At 36.7% G+C, this 20,019-nt stretch overlaps 1 protein-coding gene and 2 long non-coding RNA genes across 3 annotated transcripts; 1 reads left to right on the plus strand and 2 right to left on the minus strand.

Moving 5' to 3' along the window:
• The first annotated feature begins 13,539 nt into the window (after positions 1-13,539).
• LOC113351344 (transcriptional regulator STERILE APETALA-like) lies at positions 13,540-17,658 on the plus strand. The gene is made up of 2 exons (XM_026595350.1): positions 13,540-13,821; positions 16,177-17,658. The coding sequence occupies exons 1-2, from the start codon at positions 13,540-13,542 to the stop codon at positions 17,317-17,319; spliced, it is 1,425 nt and encodes a 474-aa protein (XP_026451135.1). The 3' UTR covers positions 17,320-17,658.
• A 1,170-nt stretch (positions 17,659-18,828) lies between these two features.
• On the minus strand, positions 18,829-19,189 carry LOC113333074. The gene is made up of 2 exons (XR_003351793.1): positions 19,148-19,189; positions 18,829-18,997 (listed from the first exon to the last, which is right to left on the minus strand). It is a non-coding gene; the product is annotated as an uncharacterized LOC113333074 (long non-coding RNA).
• Positions 19,190-19,335: 146 nt separating this feature from the next.
• Positions 19,336-19,811, minus strand: LOC113333069. The gene is made up of 3 exons (XR_003351774.1): positions 19,744-19,811; positions 19,538-19,628; positions 19,336-19,414 (listed from the first exon to the last, which is right to left on the minus strand). It is a non-coding gene; the product is annotated as an uncharacterized LOC113333069 (long non-coding RNA).
• Between the last annotated feature and the right edge of the window lie 208 nt (positions 19,812-20,019).

Raw genomic sequence — 20,019 nt, forward strand, 5'->3', positions numbered from 1 at the left:
AGGAAAAAAGTTATGCGCTAATTTCGCAGAGAGGTTCTTGCACAATTGGTCCAGAGAGTAGTATGTGTGTTCGTGGTCGCAAGTTCGAATTTTCCTGCGAACATAGTTTTCTTCTTTTTAATGAATAATTTCGCAATATTGTTTCATTATTTCGCAAACAAGAGGCAGCAATTGGTCATCTGCGAAGTGAATGAGTTCATGGTCGTGTGATCAAGTCCCAACACAGGCGTATTTTTTTCGCACAAATATTTCTTTGATTATTTCGCACAGAAGAGAGTTGATGATAATTTCGCAGAGTTATTTCGCAAAAAAGAAGCTTGCACAGTTGGTCAGGAGGCATGAATGCAAGCAGCAGGTCGCGGGATCAATTCTTGCTTCTCGCATGTTTATTTTTGTTACGCGAAATTTATACAGAATTGCCTCTCACACAGTTGGAATTTGATTACTTCGCAAGAACTTTGATTATTTCGCAAGAGAGGCTTAGCACAGTTGGTATGGTTTGATAATATGCAAGTAACAGGTCGCGGGTTCAATTCTTGCCTTTCGCATCTGTTTTTGCTAAGCGACACTTATACTTCATGAAACGTATTTTTCGCGCGAGATTGACAACAACAGTGAATCACATAAAAGCTAAGTACCACTTTCCTTGAACATTTTACTTTCACAAAAAATAAAAGATTTTTGATTTGATTTAGAAAAGGAGATATAATCGCAAAATTACAGAAATTTCAGAATTACAAAGATTCCACAATTACAAAAGAAACCGAGAAAAATCTCGCACAGATCAATTTATATATTTCTCTTGAAAATTTTCTTTGTTTCAAATGAGAATGATATCTAACATGGATAGTAGTAGGAGGCAAAATAAGACCTTCCATCAACAGGCTGCATAAGACCTCATTAGGATCATTTCCATGAAAGATGTTTATCGGATGAGACGAAACAAGTTATACAAAGGAAATCAAAACAAAGAAAAACGATTTGAACTTGCAATTAAATGAAAATTTTTGATAAAAGAAATGTTGAATACTAATCTAAATTCTTATTTGCATTACAACATTGCATGAGGCAGAGAACGTGGAGTATAATTTCGCAATACTTCTTATTCGCAATCAAGGACGGATACTTCTTATACTTCTCAAAGGATACTTCATACTTCTTATATATTTCGAGGATTGAGTACTTCTTATACTTCTTCAAGGATACTTCATACTTCACATACTTCAAGGGTTGATACTTCTTATTTACTTCACAACGCTTCGGAACTTCACAAAAGAATAGAGGCAAGTACGTACTTTTCAAGTCCAGTATTCTTTCACTCGTTCCTTCATCAACAAAGATCAAAGACTACTCCAACAACACGTATCTCGCTCTAACAATTACAACAGCGTATTTTTTCCTGAAGATCACTTTTCAAGCAATATTCAAGAAAAAAGAGGCAAGATGTAGGATCAGAATCTCGCAACAACAACATGCTTGTGAAATTACTAGCAATACATCACAAAGACATCGCAGTGTGATTTCATAAATGACATAAGAAATGACATCAACTTAAACATGAGAAAAGTGTGATGATCTTGCGAAAATTAGGAATGTTGCGAATGTTACATTTGTAAGCTTGCGAAAATACCGCAAGCCAGATCCGAAATTAGGGGAAATGTTAGTTGTACATTAGCTGTCATCCACTATGTAAACACCTATATAAATAGAAAGGTAAGAGCGAGAAAGGAGAAATATAATCAGAAAGAGAGACACACTTTAGGAGAGGATACATTCTGTAGAGAGAGAAAGTAGAATTGGTTATATTATTATTATCTCCTTATTCTTCCTCCTTCAAGAACCTAGAGCTCCAAATACTCATTAATGGAGTCTCCATGTAATCAAGATGTAATTACAAATAATCATAGTAAAACCTAACCCCGTGGATGTAGATCAAATTGATCGAACCACATAAACCTTGTGTCTCTTTACAATTTTAGCATTCTTATCATCATTTTTATGTTTAGATCTACAAATTATTACAAGGGGTGTGTTGTAGGATTTCCTGCAACTACAACACCGGAACTGATAGCTTACATTCTGCAAGCCAGTTCAGCTTTCTGATACAAGTCATACATAGCCAACACCTTCACAATATCAACACCTTCTTCGCTTCCCTCCCTAAGATCAACCCCATCTCCTTCACTTTGTGACCGAAGCAAGTCTGGAACGGCCATTTCTTGGTTCAGGCCAGAATTGTACAGATTGATTTCTCGAATCACAAAGCACTCCTCTGCAGTGCATTTGTTTAGGGTTTAGATTCATTCCTCATCCACACACCCCAAATTACCAAATTCGACAGGAATAGTTTTCACCCATAAATGGATCCATACTCAAATACTTGTAATCCTGGTTGGAAAGATCATCCTAATTTCAGTTACGCTAACAAGCAAGCTGCAGCTCCTAATCCGTATGCAAGACAAGGTGGTTTTCAACAACACTTACAGCAACCACAACAAGCTAAAGATAAGGGAACTTCTATCGATGATAAGTTCAACATGCCATTGCAAAGAATGCAGGGTGTTGCATCTACAACACAGAGTCTCAAGGTAACGGTTTAACAAAATCAACAGAAAGCTGAACAAAATCAGTTAAAAACCGATAACGCTATTAGATATTTGCAGACTCAAGTGGGGCAATTGGCTACTGATATGAATCTCATGAAGGCGCAAGCTTCAACAAAGTTGCCATCACAACCTTTTGTGAACCTAAGAGAGCACGTTAGTGCAGTAACTCTAAGAAGTGGGAGACAAACTGAAGAGCCACATCAACAAAAAGAGGTTAGTAACGACATCGAAAAGGAAGTAGAGGAGGAAACTGTTCTAAAGGAAAAGCCAACCTCAAACGGCCAACCTAAGGACACGGTTCCCACTTTTACCATACCACCTCCTTTTCCTAATCGTTTTGCCAAGTTGAAGAAGCAAGATCAAGACAAGGAGATCATGGATATTTTCAGCAAGATACACATCAACACTCCATTTATTGAGGCCATCAAAACCGTACCCAGATATGCCAAGGTTTTGAAGGATTTGTGTACACGAAAGGATAGGTTGATCGCTAATGATATTACTCAAGTGGGCGAAAATGCTACAGCTATGTTACTAAAGAAGATGCCTACAAAGTGTGAAGATCCTGGTGGCTTCACAGTTCCCGTTACCATTGGTAACCGACGATTTGAGCGTGCTTTGCTTGATTTGGGAGCATCCATAAGTGTTATGTCAGCCGATGTTTATGATTCTTTGAATCTTGGACCTTTAAAAGAGGCAAAGATTACTATTCAATTGGCTAAAAAGTCCAATATATATCCTAAAGGAGTCGTGGAGGACGTGTTAGTTCAAGTGAATCAGTTAATCTTTCCGGTTGATTTTTACATTGTGGACATGCACAATGGAGATAATTGTTCATCTACTTCGTTACTTCTTGGGAGACCGTTCATGAAAACTGCAAAAATGAAGATTGATGTTGATAGTGGTGCACTCACTATGGAATTTGATAAGGATAACATACGGTTCAATATTTTTGAAACCATGCGTTATCCTAGTAATGTTCATTCATCTTTCTCTATTGATGTTATTGGTTCGTTAGCGCAACAAATGTTTTATTTGATAACGAGGATGAACTTGGAGTTGTGCTACGAAATAGCATCGATTCGGACGTTCATGGACAACCGAACATGGACGTTGAGATAGCCAAAGAGATGGTGGAGATGTGTGGTGCTTTAACAACACTACAAGAAGCTAAAACGGGTAATATTTCTTATATTTCGTTACCCGTAACTAATGAGGTTCCTTTACCTTCTATTGTGCAGGCACCACAACTTGAATTGAAGCCGCTTCCAGACCACTTAAAGTACGCGTAATTGGGTGATAAAGAAGAACTTCTGGTGATTATTGCGAAGAACCTCACCCCAACACAAGAAGAACGTCTACTGAGGGTTCTGAAAGAGCACAAAACGAATATTGGTTGGACAATTGTTGATATCAAAGGCATTAGTCCATCCATGTGCATGCATACAATACTAATGGAAGATGATTTTAAGCCTATACATGATGCTCAGCGTAGGCTTAACCCCCCAATGATGGAGGTCGTGAAGAAAGAGATCCTGAAATTGCTAAGTGTGGGGGTGATTTACCTAATTTCTGACAGCAAATGGGTTAGCCCGGTACAGGTGGTACCTAAGAAATCAGGTGTCACTGTTGTTAGAAATCAAGATGATGAACTCGTTCCTACAAGAGTTCAAACAGGATGGAGAGTGTGCATGGACTACAGAAAGCTTAATGTCGCAACACGAAAGGATCACTTTCCTTTGCCTTTCATTGATCAGATGTTAGAGAGGTTAGCGGGAAACTCACGTTATTTCTTTTTGGACGGTTATTCGGGGTACAATCAGATTTTTATTGCACCAGAAGATCAAGAGAAGACTACTTTCACTTGTCCTTTTGGTACGTTTGCCTATAGACAGATGTCGTTTGGTCTTTGCAATGCGTCTGCCACTTTTCAGAGATGCATGGTCAGTATATTTCTGACTATGTGGAAAGCATAATTGAGGTATTTATGGATGATTTTAGTGTTTATGGTGATTCATTTGATTTTTGTTTTCAGCTAATTGAGTCTGTCATGTTTTCAGCTATTTTATGTATCTACTCCCAGACAGTAATGTTGGCGCCCTTAGTAATCTTCATTCAACTGTCAGTCTTAGAAGACTAACAATTCAGTTTTCCGAATAATTCTTATTTAATTATCAGTTATGGAAAACTGACAGGCTTAACTTTTTATTTTTCTCATATCTTCTATATACGACGTCGGAATGATATCATTATTTCGCCGTCCGTTTCGTGTTTCCTGCTTTTCAATATGCTGAGAAGAAATCCTAGATTTGAAAAAGTTCAACTTGGTCTTTTTCCCTTCTCCGCTTGTAGACTTCACTTTTTTTAGTTATTTTTACTTTTTTTTTTTTTGGATAATTCACCTAACAAATACATAAACTAGAAAAAAATAATTATACAAGGTAATATGTAAGAAATATAGCTAAAACAAGTATGGAATTGACACTCAAAAAATGTAAATTAATCACTTATCAGATTCCCCACACTTGGATTTTGCTAGTCCTCGAGCAAACTACCTAACATAAACTAAAATACAACTCCCTTTCGTTAAGGACACAGTCACACTTAGCATGTTGAACAAGCTTTTAAACCCTTAGGTGTCTCTAGTGGATGATTTATAGTCTCGCAAGGGTTTACAAAAGGTATAACCACAAAACCCATCCCAAATTCTAGATATTCCAAAGTCCCAACCATCCAAAAAGCTACGAAGACATAAAGTTTCTGCGAAAAATATAAGAAGTTAGAAATACAAAAGAACTTTATTCTTATGCTTAATATTTGAGAGTGTGACTGGTTTAACCAATGCCATATGCAAGAATGCAACCTCGAGATAAACCAATAAGCATTTCGACTTGACTTCTGCCTCACCAATAAGGTTTTATGATAATGCACCTGTAAAACGATAAAAATGGCTCTCACAGTATTTTTTAGTAGGAATTAAGAAAGAATTCTTACATATAGATGACATGGTGACGCTAAAACTTGCTCCCTCTCTTTTTTTCTTTCTAAATTCTTTTTATTATATATTTCCGGTGATTTCTAAAAAAGAAAATCAATCATTATGCGAGGGTGGTAATGCTTACTCGCCTGATCTACAATCAATACCACTCTTACAACAAATAGAAACGACTTAGTTTTCTTCCTCTTCGGATTCAACTAATGATGATAAATTTTTGAACTTTGACAACTTGTAATCATTATTCTTCAATTCCTTGTTACTTGAAACTTTCTCACATAATTCTTTTTTTCTACGACCTTAACTACTGACTAACAAACTAACTATGAAATTTAAATGCAAATATTTTTGTTTTTTGATTATTTTTATTTTAAATATAAAAAAGATTACAACTACAATAACAATGAAACTGAAATTGACATGGCCACGGGGAAATGACTTAATCACTTGATTCTTCGCAACTTGTACTTTCTTGGTATTATATAAACTTCAAAAACTTACATCTTTTGTTTTTCTTTATTTTGTCAATTTGTCTTCACTTTTGATATAGAAAATTTCTCTTACTTTTGTTGTTTGCAAACCTTGGTTATCTTCAAATTTTTTCGTGATTTTGATGTCACTTCGCTTGTTGATGATGATGATAATATAATTCTATTGTTTTTTTGTTGAGAGAATGGCGCTGACTGCAAACAAGATGCAAGATAGAGTTAGAAATTTTGATGACACCCTCATGATTGACAGAATTAGCACTTAGGAGATCAAACAGTGATGAAGGGGTTGCAAAGTTGGGTAGCTTATCATTCTACCCAGAATTAACATAGGTGACGCACACTCTAAACGGATTTTTTTTTAGTTTGGTACAAAAACTGAAGGTATGGTGCCTCGCTTGATGTTTGTATGGGTGTCTCCTCTAATGATTGCTTAACTGTCTAATATTGCGTTCCCTCCGCACCTAATTCGCCACCGGCATAGTTAGATTCATCACTGACACCCTCTCAACAATTAAGCTCCTCGAAATAAGTTTTTTTTGTGATTTCTAATATCAGTTATTCGGTAAGAACTACATATGTAATCTTACACGTATATACGTGACTCTAAAATCTCTACGAGGTGGAAATTTATGCAAAATATCTACAAAAGATTTGAAAAACGTTTCCACCTATGAAAGTGAAAACTAACTAAGGATAAAAACTATATATGCTAAATACCCTCCCACACTTCACATTGTCCTCAATATGTAAAACCATAATTTCATAATTTTGACGTAGCAACATAATAAACGAAAAACCTTACAATTACGTAAGGAATATGGAAAAACAAGTTGTTCGCCTACGTCTTTTATACAAAGTGTCAAAACATCACCGTGGTTCGCTAAATGGTCTGACAGTTATGATCTTTGGACAAAAATATGTGCAGGTAGAATTTTTCTAACGAAAAGGTATTCGTCAAAATAGATAAGGGCCTCTATGAAATTAAACATTGGAATACAAATATGATATGAAAACTATAAGAAAAGAAAAAAACTAAAAACCAAAAGAATAGAAGTACAAAACGCCTTTCAACACATAGTTTAACGTCCTCAACCCGATCTTCTTGTTATCGTCTGTATACCAACTATCTAAATATTTTGTAGTCCAGCCAGACAACAATCTACAATACCAATAACATCTTCACAAAAACATTAACTTAAAATGGTGAAACTGTTAGTTTCTGAAAATTTTCCGCGCACTTAGTCATTTCTACCCTTGGAAGTGGATAGAGAACATAATATATATAAGGAAACTTTAATGTGTCCTCTCGGTGAACCTGAAAAATGATAGGATCAAACACATCTAGTGGCGGATAATTAGAAATAAAATAATCCTTAAGAATTTTAGAAGCACGTATATCCAACCCTAAGTTAGGTAGTAACTTAAAAACAGATTAATAACTCTTTCGGGAACTAATTCTATTAGGGGATGAGGATAACAAGATATAGAAATATGCAAAGGATTAGACCACAATTATTTTGTCTTTTTTATCGAACGTTTGTTGTGCAATATTTATTCTTGATAACGTGAGCTTATTGTGTTAATTTGGATCACTTTTTATAGATTTCTTAACCTGCAAACTCAAATTTGTTTTTTTTTTAAAGAATATGTAATTACACCAAAAAAAAATCGATTCTTAATGTTCGAACATGGACCCGGTAAGTGAATATTCTGAGTCGCTACCGTATAGATTCCCTCCGAACTTACTTCTTTAGTGAAGCAATGTGCTGGACAAACCATTATAAAAATCACTCTGAACCCCAAATTTTTCGCGGATAGAAAAATGATAAACTTGTTTGGAAAACAGTGGGTCCTAAACTAAATATCATAAAACCAAATAAAATAGTTGTAAATGGAAGTTTTCAGAGCGACTTAATCTTAATTGCCTATAATAATTGTTTTGACTGAAAAGGGCAAGATATGTTAGAAAAAAGGGTCATCAAGATTAATTTTCTTTGATGGAAAAGATATATATTAAAACTAGCAAATGTAGTACATTAGGTTTACAAGATCATTGTTATCAAAGATACTAGAATAAATGCTAGATTTTTGAACCTTGTGAGATAAATTTTCCGACATATGTTGTAATCTTTTAATCCGCGATTCTTTAGCAATGTAGCCCGCTGCATTGTTGTTGTTTCTTCTTATATACTTCACTTCAGCTTGCGGAAGGTCGCCCAATTTGTTCCTAATATCCTGCAATGTATTTTCTGCCGCCCACGAAGAGTCTGACTGTACTTTGTTTAAGCTGTCGGCCAGAGCTTTGCAATCTGTTACGATGATCACACTTGATAAAATATTTTCTTTTAACCATGTAACCGCCTTTAGGAAGGCCTTTGCTTCTGCGTGGAAGGCTGACGTTTCCCACTCTGATCCCGCCGATATATGCATAAAAGTCTCCTCATCCGCAGAGTAAAGGATAAAAGCGCATCCCATTGAAGAGTTCTCTTTCTCATAAGAAGCATCAACGAAAACTATCCAGTCCGAATTTAGGTTTGACCAAGAATTGATAATTGGTGTTTTTTCCTGAGTCTGCTTTTTGCTTTGAGGGGGATTGTACGGGATTGAATGTAAGAATCTCTTTATTTGTTCTATTAAGCTGACTGGGTTTGGATGGATTTTCTCAAAAATTACCGAGCATCTGTATTTCCAAATGAACCAAATTATGGTGGATATTTTTCCTAGTAGATGGATCAAATTAGCTTCCGTAATCCACCATTTAATCCAATCAGTAGATGTACTGTGGGTGTTCCTGGAAATTATATTTTGTAGAGATAGTCCGAACCAAAATGCTCTAGCAAAAGAACACTCGCAAAAAAGATGAGTTTCCGTTTCTTGTGCTTGGTCGTTGCAAAGTTGACAAATCTGGTATATTTCCATATTATGAGCACCTAGTCTAGCCGACGTTGGTAGCGCTTTTTGTGCTATTTTCCATATGAGAAGTCTATTTGTTGGGATTGCTTGTATTCTCCAGACCTTGTACCACGGAAAATCTAGAGTATCAATGTTGTCAAGATCCTGATTGGACAGATAGGTATAGACATTTTTGGCCGAGAACTTTCCTGATTGATGATGTCTCCATCTAATAATGTCTTGCTCATTAATCCTTGGATTTAAAGCTTGGAATTTTTCCTTATCTTCCGGGTAGAAAAAATTGTTTAGCTTTTCTTGATCCCAATTACCTTGATCCGAGATTAGCTCTTGAACTCTTATTGGTGCTTGATCTTGAGAGTTGGGGATTTTTTGGATTATATCCGCATTAGGAATCCATCTGTCTTCCCAGATTTTTACCGAGGCTCCATTATTGGCTTGCCAAATAAAGTTGCCCTTAATCAACTCCAAACCTTTTAATATGCTGGTCCAAATCCACGATAGATTCGAAGTTCTGGATTTTTCTAGAGGGTGGGATTTTGGGAAATATTTTGCTTTTAAGAGTTTGACCCAAAGATGATCTTGTTCTATTACTAACCTGCTGACAAGTTTCGTGAGCAGAGCCAGGTTAAACTGATGTGGGTTTTTAATTCCTAGTCCTCCTTGAGAAATGGGTTTGCATATGTTTTTCCACGCCCGAATAAATCCTCCTTGTCTCTTTTGGCCATCTTTTTTCCACCAGAAATTTCTTTGAATGCGGTCGAGATGATCAAGGGTTATCTTTGGTAGAGCTAACACTTGCATTTGGTAGGTTGGGTAGGATTGAAGGACCGATTTTATCAAAACCGTCCTCTCTGCTTGAGATAACAATTTCGATTTCCAGTCTTGTAAAGTGGAGTAGTAACGCTGTAGTAGCGGCTCAAAGTTGGCTTTTCGGTGTTTATCGAAAAAAAGCGGGGTTCCCAGATATCTATCATTTTTCGTCATCAAATGGACCTTTAGGATTTTTGCTATGATCTTTCCATGTCTTGGATGAATTTTTGGACTGAAGTAGACACTAGATTTTTGTAGGTTAACCATTTGGCCCGTGATGTTCCCAAATAATTGTAATATCTCCAATAGGCTTTTCGCTTCTCCCAGGTCCGCTTTTGTAAAAAGAAAACAGTCGTCCGCAAAAAATAGGTGAGATATATTCAGGGCTTCTTTATTTATTTGAAATCCAGATATCTTCTTGTCTTCGATTGCTTTTTCTAGAAGTCTAGAAAGAATTTCCATGCAAATTAGGAAAAGATACGGAGACAATGGGTCCCCTTGACGTAAACCTCTGGAAGTATTGAAAGAAGGTCCTGGATAACCATTTAGAAGAATAGAAAAAGAGGTAGTTGATATACATTGCATGATGAGTTTTGTCCAAATATCTGAAAAGCCAAAGGCTAATATGACTTTCTCAATAAAACTCCATTCGACCCTATCAAAATATTTTGATAGGTCAAGCTTTAAAGCCAGGAAACCCTTTTTTTCTTGGAGGTTTTCATCGAATGGATGAGTTCATGAGCAATTATGATGTTATCTGTGATTTGACGACCGGGGAGGAAGGCTGATTGATTTGGAGATATTATTTTACTGAGTATGGGTTTTAGTCTATTAGCTAATATTTTTGAGATGAGTTTATAAATTGTATTGCTCAGGCTAATAGGTCTGAAGTCTCCCGGAGATTGGGGTGTGGAGATTTTTGGGATGAGAGTTATGAAGGAATGATTCAGATCTTTGTCTAGAGTGTCTGATCTAAAAAACTCTTGGACAGTGTCGACTACATTATTTCCCAGTATGTCCCAGTTTGCTTTACAAAAACCCGGCTGGAAACCATCCGGGCCCGGAGCTCCCCATTGATTCATATTGGAAATGGTAAGCCAAACTTGTTCTTTAGTGGGAATTACCGTCAAGGCTGCATTTTCTTCAAAATTGATGCAGGGGGATATGATGGTAGAAAGATCAAAATCAAAGTTGTTGTTTTGAGATGAACCTATTTGTTGGAAATGTTTAAGCAGTAAAGAATTGATTTGGTCATCAAGGTGTCAAAAGAACAAAAGCTCCATAAGTAGAGCACACCACATAGGACTGTCAATGACAATTTACAAAAGCTTCCTAATTACAAATTAAGGTTGAAAGAGGGACCCATCGAAAGTCTTGGTATGAATCAACTAATTAAACATAGTACACTTGACCACAATAATAAGTTGCTTATTGCTCCTACGTTTATTTGCAAAGCACCTATTATTACGTTTTAGCCAAATCATCCACCAAACTGTAAAGGTTAAACACAAGCCAAAACTTCCGTTTTCTTGTCTTTGCATACGTGACCTTCCAATTCCAAATTGATTCTTTAATAGATTCCGGAAAAACCCAATATAACCCAAGGCAGTCAAAGAAGTAACCCCAAACTTTACTAGTAAACTTGTAATGAAGAAATAAATGCAAGTTTTTTTCTTGTTCAGAACCACAGAAAAGACAAAAAGGAGATTGCACCTTCACAACTTTATACTGAAAATCTCTATAATTGCCTATAGGGATAATTTGCGTTACCTCCCCTGGTAAGATCGCTAATTTGCGTTACCTCCCCTACAGAGATTACATTAGCAAAACCTCCTTTCGTTACATTTCCGTCCAAAGCTAGTTAGCTGAGTCCCCAGCTTTGTCCACGTGGACCAAAATATACACGTGGAACTCACTACCGTAAATACCTTCATCTTCTTAATCTCCGTCTTCTTCTTCGATCAGGAGTCTGGTAAGGGTTTGATGCCGAGAAGAGAGGGTAAACCAATTGGTGTTGTTGCTTCTTTTGATACAATTGTTGAAATTGAGAAAGAAAAATCAAATCTTCTGCCATTGACGGGAATTGTAGCTGAGAGAAGACCTTTTCATCTTTGATTTGAGAGGGGTATTAGATGATTAAAGGTTTTTGTGGAGAATCACAAGTTGGGTTTGTCAATTTGCAATTAATGGATGAACTGAAACTGCAAAGGAATTGAAAATTGTTGTTGTTGTCATCGATTCAAAACAACTAAAGAGAGATTCTTGACCTGGTGGTATGAATCAAGTTAGGGTTTAGCTGCAACATATGGAGAATTGGATGGTGGTTGAATTTGTGTTGATTTAAGGTCGTACGGCCCAACTTCAAAATCAAAACAATGTTACTTCATACGGAAAATAAAGTGAATGAGATCCTTAATTGGTGAAGAACCGGATGAACGGAGTTTTGGAAGTTGCAATTAAGAAAATTGAGATCCTTGATTAAATATAGTGCAACTCGTGCCTACTGTTCTTGAAGAAAGATCAAATTGAACATGTCACCTGTAAAATAAATTAAGAGGTTAAGCTTTTTTTCTACTTTTCAAGTTTTGATATTAATCAATCGGATTTGGTTGTTCTAGAGAGAAAAATTTGTGAAAGAACTCCCACAAAAGCTGGGGTTGCTTTTGAGAAAATCTCAATTTTCTTCTTCAGTTTTCAACCATTTTTGAATCCGAGTATAAATTCGTACCGCAGAAATCCTATATTGCAAACCCATTTGGAGTTTTGAAAAAGCAATACACTTCATAGCACCGACCGTATTTGATGTTCTCATCCTCTGGCGGAGTAGGTAGCGAAGAAGATGACGGTGACGTTCTAAGAGAAGATGAAGGCATTTTTGGTTGGGAAGTTCCACGCATATACTTTGATCTACATGTACTTTGATATGGTGACTCAGCTAACTGGTCTTTAACAGAATATGTAACGAAAGGAGGTTTTGCTAATGTAATCTCTGTAAGGGAGGTAGCGCATATTAACAATCTTGACAGGGGAGGTAACACAAATTACCCCTTGCCTACAATAATGATTTTTATTTATTTTTTATGGGTAATATCCAGGCCCTTGGATTACCATAATAGTCGCCATCAGTATGGTTCTAAAATGGGGTCATAACTCAAAAGCTTATTGTGAAAAGGTCACAAGTCCATGTCCACATAGCAAAGTACTACTGAAAACTCTGGATCTTGGGGAGTCCAATAACAAAAATAAACGAAGGGATTTGAATTTGGGGACCAAAACGAGGTCCTTTCTAGGGTCGTGGGGGAGGAGAGGGTACAAGGGTACAACTGAGTATATGTTGCGTGATTGCGATGGTTTCGTGTAAGGGAAATAGTAGCAGTTGGAGACATTCTATAACCCAGGGGATAACTCGGAGTCCCTTCACAGGCCCCCACCGTGTCCTCACCTCTTAATCTCCCATGACACAGTAGTAAAGTAGTAATACACTGCCCTTCCGCCGTCGTTGCATAGTGTGGCGGGAAAGATCTCCATTTTTTTAGCGAACTCCCCCTCTCTCTTCAAAAGGTCACTTGTCCATCTGTTTCCATTAAAATATACATATATCTATGTCTTGTTGAAGCTGCAGTAGTACTATTTAGTCTCTCCGTGATGCTTCAGCTGCATAATAATACTCCTCCTACTCCAGAATTAATACTTCTTCTTTTTCTTTCTTCTCATTTTGATTCATATGTCTTCGTCACCTTCTTCTTCGGAAGACCAAAGGGGAAGAGGTAGACAATTTGAAAGGGGAGAAACTTCTATTTCTTCTGCTTCAACTTCAGTTGGTCGTACTCGTCTTCGGCGTGGTAGGCAAAGATTGTCTGGTAATAGTAGAGACGAAGTATGGCCTGAGCCATTCATTGAAGCTCTTGCTTATCAAGTTGCTGTAAATGCTGCTTCTTCTGCTTCTCCAACAAGTGTTACTCTCCGTAGGCTCTCTGCTGCTCCTGCCATTTCTACCCTCTTTCAGGTCAGTGTTGTTCTAGCCAGCAGCATGCAAGTTTTCTTGTTTTATTGGACGTAATAATCGATGATGCATATACAGATGTTGCATTATGAGCTATTTGATCTATCCAATATCCTGTTTTCTTAAAATTCAAGTACAAGCATCCTTCAAGAAATAAAAATCCAAGTACAAACAATAAAAAGACTAGTTGTGGACCACAGATCTCACCATCACTCCCACCCCCCATCTTCTTTTTTGTTTTTGTTTTTGTTTCTGCGAGGACTTTTCACTCCTCAAAACTTTTATGGATCCATTTTGTCCTGAAAATTCCTATAACAGTATAAAAGAATTTTGAGAGAGGTTGAGTTAGTCACTCAAATCTATTTTTTAGACAGAAACACTATTTGTTTGTTAAAAAGATCAGATCACAAAAATGAGATTCCCTTTTCTTGTTTGTGGGTTTAGCCATTGAAAAAGGGTTGATCCCTACAACAATGTTTCTTCCAAAAACTTCTTTTTTTAGTTGTTTCTAAATTGATTACTTCCTTTTTTGACTCACGTTTCTCATAAGCAAATTCCATCTCTCTGTCTCTCTCTACATGTACATAGGGATTCCTTTTCCTTTTTGAGTGGGAATCAAATAGAACAGTGAAAAAATCAAAATTATACATATATAGAGGTTTTTAGTTGATCTACTGTTATCATCATTTATCACTTGTTTCCTACTGTGCTGGTGCTCGATGGAAGCTACCAAAGTTATCAGTTTAAGGGAGACATATAGGACTTACACTTTAACCCTTTCCTTTCCCATTTTTAGTAAATAAGGGTACATCATTCACTGTTCCTCCTAAATTTAGGTTTTGCTTCTCCTGTGGAGTATTACTAGCAAGGTCTTAGCTAGTAATTTAGTTACTGGTTCACACTAGAAAAAAAAGAACATGTACTTGGCAAGTTGCAGCATAAAAAGAAGATTTGACCGATACTTAAAACCACATGAGAAGAAAAAAGACAATGAAAAGAAAAATGTTGATGAGGTTAAACTCCATTGTTTTGTTGTTTGTTTCGTTGGAAATGAGACCTATAAAGAGATATACTTCGACATTAGAGTCTAGACTAGAGAGGGGATAGATAAAAGCAATTATACACTGCTTGTTTGTTGTTTCCATAAACAAAGAGAGCTTCTCGAGACAAACCCTACTATAATTTAATGTAGCTTAAATTACCTTAATTATTTGTTGGATTCTCGAGAGGAAGTATTTTTTTTTTTTGCAATGAAGTAGAGATTTATGAGCTGTGAAATACATGATCTTGTTGCTTCAGAACTGCATCTTACAGTCTTTCTTTGGATACATTATCTTCAAGAGTCAAAATGCTCAATTCAAAGTTTCAAAGTCATTGTAAATTGAACTGTCTTTTACACATCTTCTCACTGTTCCCTGATTTTTCTGTTTGGCCTTTCCATTCACTAGTTGGTTCTTTGTTCATCTACAGACCACAATTTTGCCTATTTTTAAAATCCGTACCTTATCAAAACTAACCTTCAGGCATTACTCTCTCCAAAAGTCCTGACTACTGTTACCCTTACCTTACCTGTTCCTGACACTAGTAGTGGATGCAAAATATATGATATGATATATGATGTGATGATACAAGGCCTTTTAGGGTTGGTTCTTTTGAACAACTAAACCAAAGTACGCATCTCCTCCTTCAACAATTCTCCTGACTTGTGTCTGTCTTTCTTCATACGACAATAGAGAAGACAAAAGATTTTAGTGTTCTGTTGTCTTAGAAAGTGTTGACTACTTTGTTGTAGTCTTATATTTATTCTATTTTGTGGTCTTTTGTTGCAAAATTTAAATATCTTTAAATAAAAATTATGTTTGTTCATGGCTCTACCTTGAGTATATAATCCTATCACCCTATTTAACTGTAGCATGGATGTGTGTACCTGATTAACTATAACTTAAACACTAGGAATCCCCTAATGTTACCCAAAAGGCAGCTCAATTCAACAAACAAAATTATCCGAGTATATCCACCTAGAGCCACAGCATAAAAAAATAAAATATAGGTTTAACTTCCTTACAAAAGTCCTTAAATAAGTATATTAATCATATGGCTATTTGTATTAATATGGAACCTATTCGTTCTTGTTTTTGATTCATATGGCTTATGAGGATTTGGCCTGAATTACAACTAGTCGTCTTGAATAACTAGCTATGCAGTTGAGTTCGAGACTTGTCTAAATTTTCATTTATTCATATAAAAATTGTTGTGCAACCAATATATGTGTCTGTACTCTGTATGTTGTAGTAACTTTGTGATTTTCTGATGTATTTAGAAATTTGCTTAACTTGATTCAGTGTTTTATCAACATAGGTATGTTCTGCTTGGCGTGCCATATCACACTCCAACCTTTTGTGGCATAACCTAACAAATAGGATTTGGGGTGGAGATAGCCTAGTACATAATACATGGAGAGAAGAGTATATATACCGTCATTGTACTGCGTACAACTTTCGTATATCTAGGTCTTTGTATTCTACTCTCAACTACGATCCCAACGTCGACAACAGCGGTCCCCTTGCATGTCGGTGCCTCACTCTATCAGACTCACATCTTGCATGCGGTTTTGACGATGGTTCTGTCCGTCTATTCAACTTGATTTCAAGGCTCCATGTCAGCACATTTCATCCACATCACCGAGATCGTCTCGGCCGATTCTCTCGTGCCGTTACAGGAATCGTTCTCACAGACACACGTGTTATCTTTGCTTCACTTGATGGTGACATCCACGTGGCGGTCATTGGTTTAGTAGGTACACGTCGTGCCCAATTAGGGGACATGGTGAATGACGGCACTTTGGTTGATTTCAATGGATGTAATCGGTGGTGGTTAGGGCTTTATGCTGGTGCTCCTGGCCGATCATTTCACGTATGGAATGGTGAAAATGAAGAACTTGTTTTTGTTGGTGGGACTTTGACCGATCCAGAATCAGTAATGGGTTGGCACTCGCTGTCTGATGAGTTAACCGAGCCACTTGGACGGGTCAGGGTTACTTCTACTGTTGAGAATGATGTTGCTGTGGCATGTACTGGTATCAGATTAATGGCATTTGATCTGACAAATCTAGGGTCTGTATTAAACGATGAACAATTTCAGCGAGTTGGTTTAATAGTTTCTTCTGTTGACGTCAGCAATAGATTGTTAATGGTGGTTGATAACCGCCGAATTGCCAGCGTCCGCAGAGTGGATAACTTCGAGGAAGTGTGTGCCTTTACAGTGGATGATGGTGGTGGTGCCAGGAGAGGAGGTTTGATTGGGTGCATGAACGGTGGATGTGTGTTTATATGCAGTGGAGGTAATATAAGAGTATGGGATGCGTTGTATGGTGAATACGTGAGCAGTTTCAGAGAAAGATTGGAAGGAGAAGTGAATGCGTTAATAGCTAATGAAAGACATGTGGCTGCTGCATGTTCATCAGATATGACTATACATCTGTGGGATTATAGTGCTCCTTAGAACTTCACACTTTGCACCCAAAACTGCAAAGCTTTGTGCGCCTAGTTTTAATCCATACGGCTCTAGCAAGTTCTTGACATATAGCTATTTAGCCATTGAAAAGTGGGGAAGACCTCTAAAGAAAACAAGCAATTTGTTCCTTTTTGCTAAATGTGGTTTACAGATTAACCCAGCTAATTCATACAAGGCTGCGTAGAGTAGCCGTGGCAGCAAATAAATACGGTACAGCGACGAAGGAATCTGAGGTAGTGACCTTTAAGAAGAAGGTCAGACCTCTCGACGTTAGTCAAAGTGATCATTAACCTAATGAGAAGTTCGAAATGTTACTTTTCTTTCAAATTAAGCCATGTAAAAGGTACTTGATTATTAATCAGATTTTAGAGTTCAGGTTTTGTATTTGTAAGTAGGGCTGTCAATGGAAGAATATCCGTCGGATATTTGGATATCCGACAGGTTAAGCATTATCGGATATTCGATATCCGAGAATATCCTATAGGATATCAAAATCAGATATCGATATCCGATAGGTTAAGCTATCGGATATCGGATATTTATCCGATAATATCCTGTAGTGACAAAAAATGAAAAGAACCTGTAATCAGAGATGAAATTCAAGTTACAGACTTACAGTGTAATCTGTAATCTTTAATCTGAGGCGAAATTCTCATACATACTATCTGAATTGTCTTCAAACGCATAAACAGTCTTAAAACGTTACACTTAAGTAGTTATGTCTCTAAGTAAGTCTCTTATTCACACACATACATGAAAAGAAACACAAGCAAATGCTAAAGAAAGTAAAAACTGGAAACACAAAGTATGATAAGTACTGTGTGTCTCTGTCACTCTCATCTCCATCCTCTGACTCTCTTGTCTTCATTCGTCTTCGGTTTCCAAATTCGTCTTCGGTTTCCAAATTTTCCACATCTGCATTATAACAAGTCATTGAAGTCGACATTCATATAAGAATAAGATACTCATCATAAAAATTTAAAATTAATTATTCAAAAGTTAACTGATAAGATTATAACACACATTTATTCTCAAGGATATATAAATTTGTTGCTCGTGTAAGGTGGATCACCGGTCAGCGGAAATACCAGATGCGAATCAATTTGGTTAGTCCAAGTATAACGGCATCAGGTGAATGCAGTTTAATTTAAACTCTATGAGCTAAACACCTCAGTTGAAAAAAATGATGCGTCTCACTAACTCTCATATAAAACTGTAGGAGGAGCAAGAAGGGCTGTAGAAGAACCAATTAAGAGGTTTGATGGATATATTCTGCACTGTCAAATGGCTACTGATCATCAAAAGAACAAACTTGGTCTTGGAGTTGGTGGTTTTAGTCCATATACAGGTGTTAGTGCTGGTTTTCAACATGAAGATGAGAAGCAATGCATCTCTCAATACCAACTATTCTGTGCAAAGTTAGTGCAGGTTCCTAGAGATACAGGGGACTTTGTTCGGCAGGGAACTTAAAAATTTGTGATGTTATGCACACCAAAACACAGAAAAATACTAATAATACATGATAAGCTTTTAAGAGACATGAGAATACAACATCTGGCTAAACTTCACATCATTTTTCTAATCAAAATACTAACAACACTTGGAGATTACAACTTACATTCTTCTTCTTTGCTGCTACTGGAGTTTTAACACCTTTCTTGGGAGTCTGCAATAAACATTAACAACAAGAGATCAGTACCTGAGTTCAAATAACCATAAAAGTATCATACGTTATCTCGGCCTTCATAATTATGAGTTTAGAGGCCAAATGAATCTGATTCCATTTCAGGCCTTATTAGTTGAAATATATCAGTACCTAAACAAATTTTCCTTCACACTAACCATAGAAGACACGTGACGAAAAAGAAACCCAGCACCTGAAAAACCAATTGAGTTGAGATGAGGTTAATGATTATTCTCGGATTTGAAATGAATGCAAAGGCCTGAACAACAAAATTTGTAGATATTAGCCAAGAACAATTATACTGTGGACACACTTGAGCCGTAAGTGGGTTGCAGACAGCTAAAATTTATTCCCCTTGGTGTCAACATTGACCCAAATAAAGAGGAACGTCTCCATCACCTGAAAGCCATCGTTATTTTTACTAACAAACAATTGAAGAACACCTAAAAGGAAGAAATTAATGAATCATATGAAACTAAAGGAAGATCAAGCGTATTTCATTAAGGAGCATTATATACTTACAAAATTTGATTCCGTATTTGAAATTGATGAAACCCCAATTTCTTCTGCAGATTTTTCTTTGATGCTGGCTTAAGCGGAGATAGATAGCTTTCTGTGGAGAGAAAATAGCCCAATGTTACATTTACAACAGTAGAGCAAAGAGACATACCTCAAAAGTGAGTATGCAAAATCTCACCTTCAATAAGAACTGAACACATACAAAATACCCGTAGATAAATAAAATGGATACGTTGCAAGGTGAGATTGAATCACTCCAAGAGTTCTTGCCTTCATTGAGTTTGAAAACTCATAATTATGAAACCCTAATTTGGAAACTCATAATTATGAAACCCTAATTTCATAAGAATCGAACATAGAAATCGAACATGGAAATAGAAGATAATCAGTACCTGATTGAGCGGGTGAGTGATTGATAAGCAAAGCAACTGAGTGAGTGATTGATCGAGAGTGATTGAGAACTGAGAAGAGAAGAGGAGGAAAAA

Source organism: Papaver somniferum, chromosome 1 (genome assembly GCF_003573695.1).
Source record: "Papaver somniferum cultivar HN1 chromosome 1, ASM357369v1, whole genome shotgun sequence".
Taxonomy (NCBI): domain Eukaryota; kingdom Viridiplantae; phylum Streptophyta; class Magnoliopsida; order Ranunculales; family Papaveraceae; genus Papaver; species Papaver somniferum.

Coding starts and splice junctions, on each gene's coding strand:
- LOC113351344 (XM_026595350.1), top strand. CDS start 13,540: ATGTCTTCGTCACCTTCTTCTTCGGAAGACCAAAGGGGAAGAGGTAGA. Junction 13,822..16,176: donor CCATTTCTACCCTCTTTCAG/GTCAGTGTTGTT, acceptor TTATCAACATAG/GTATGTTCTGCTTGGCGTGC.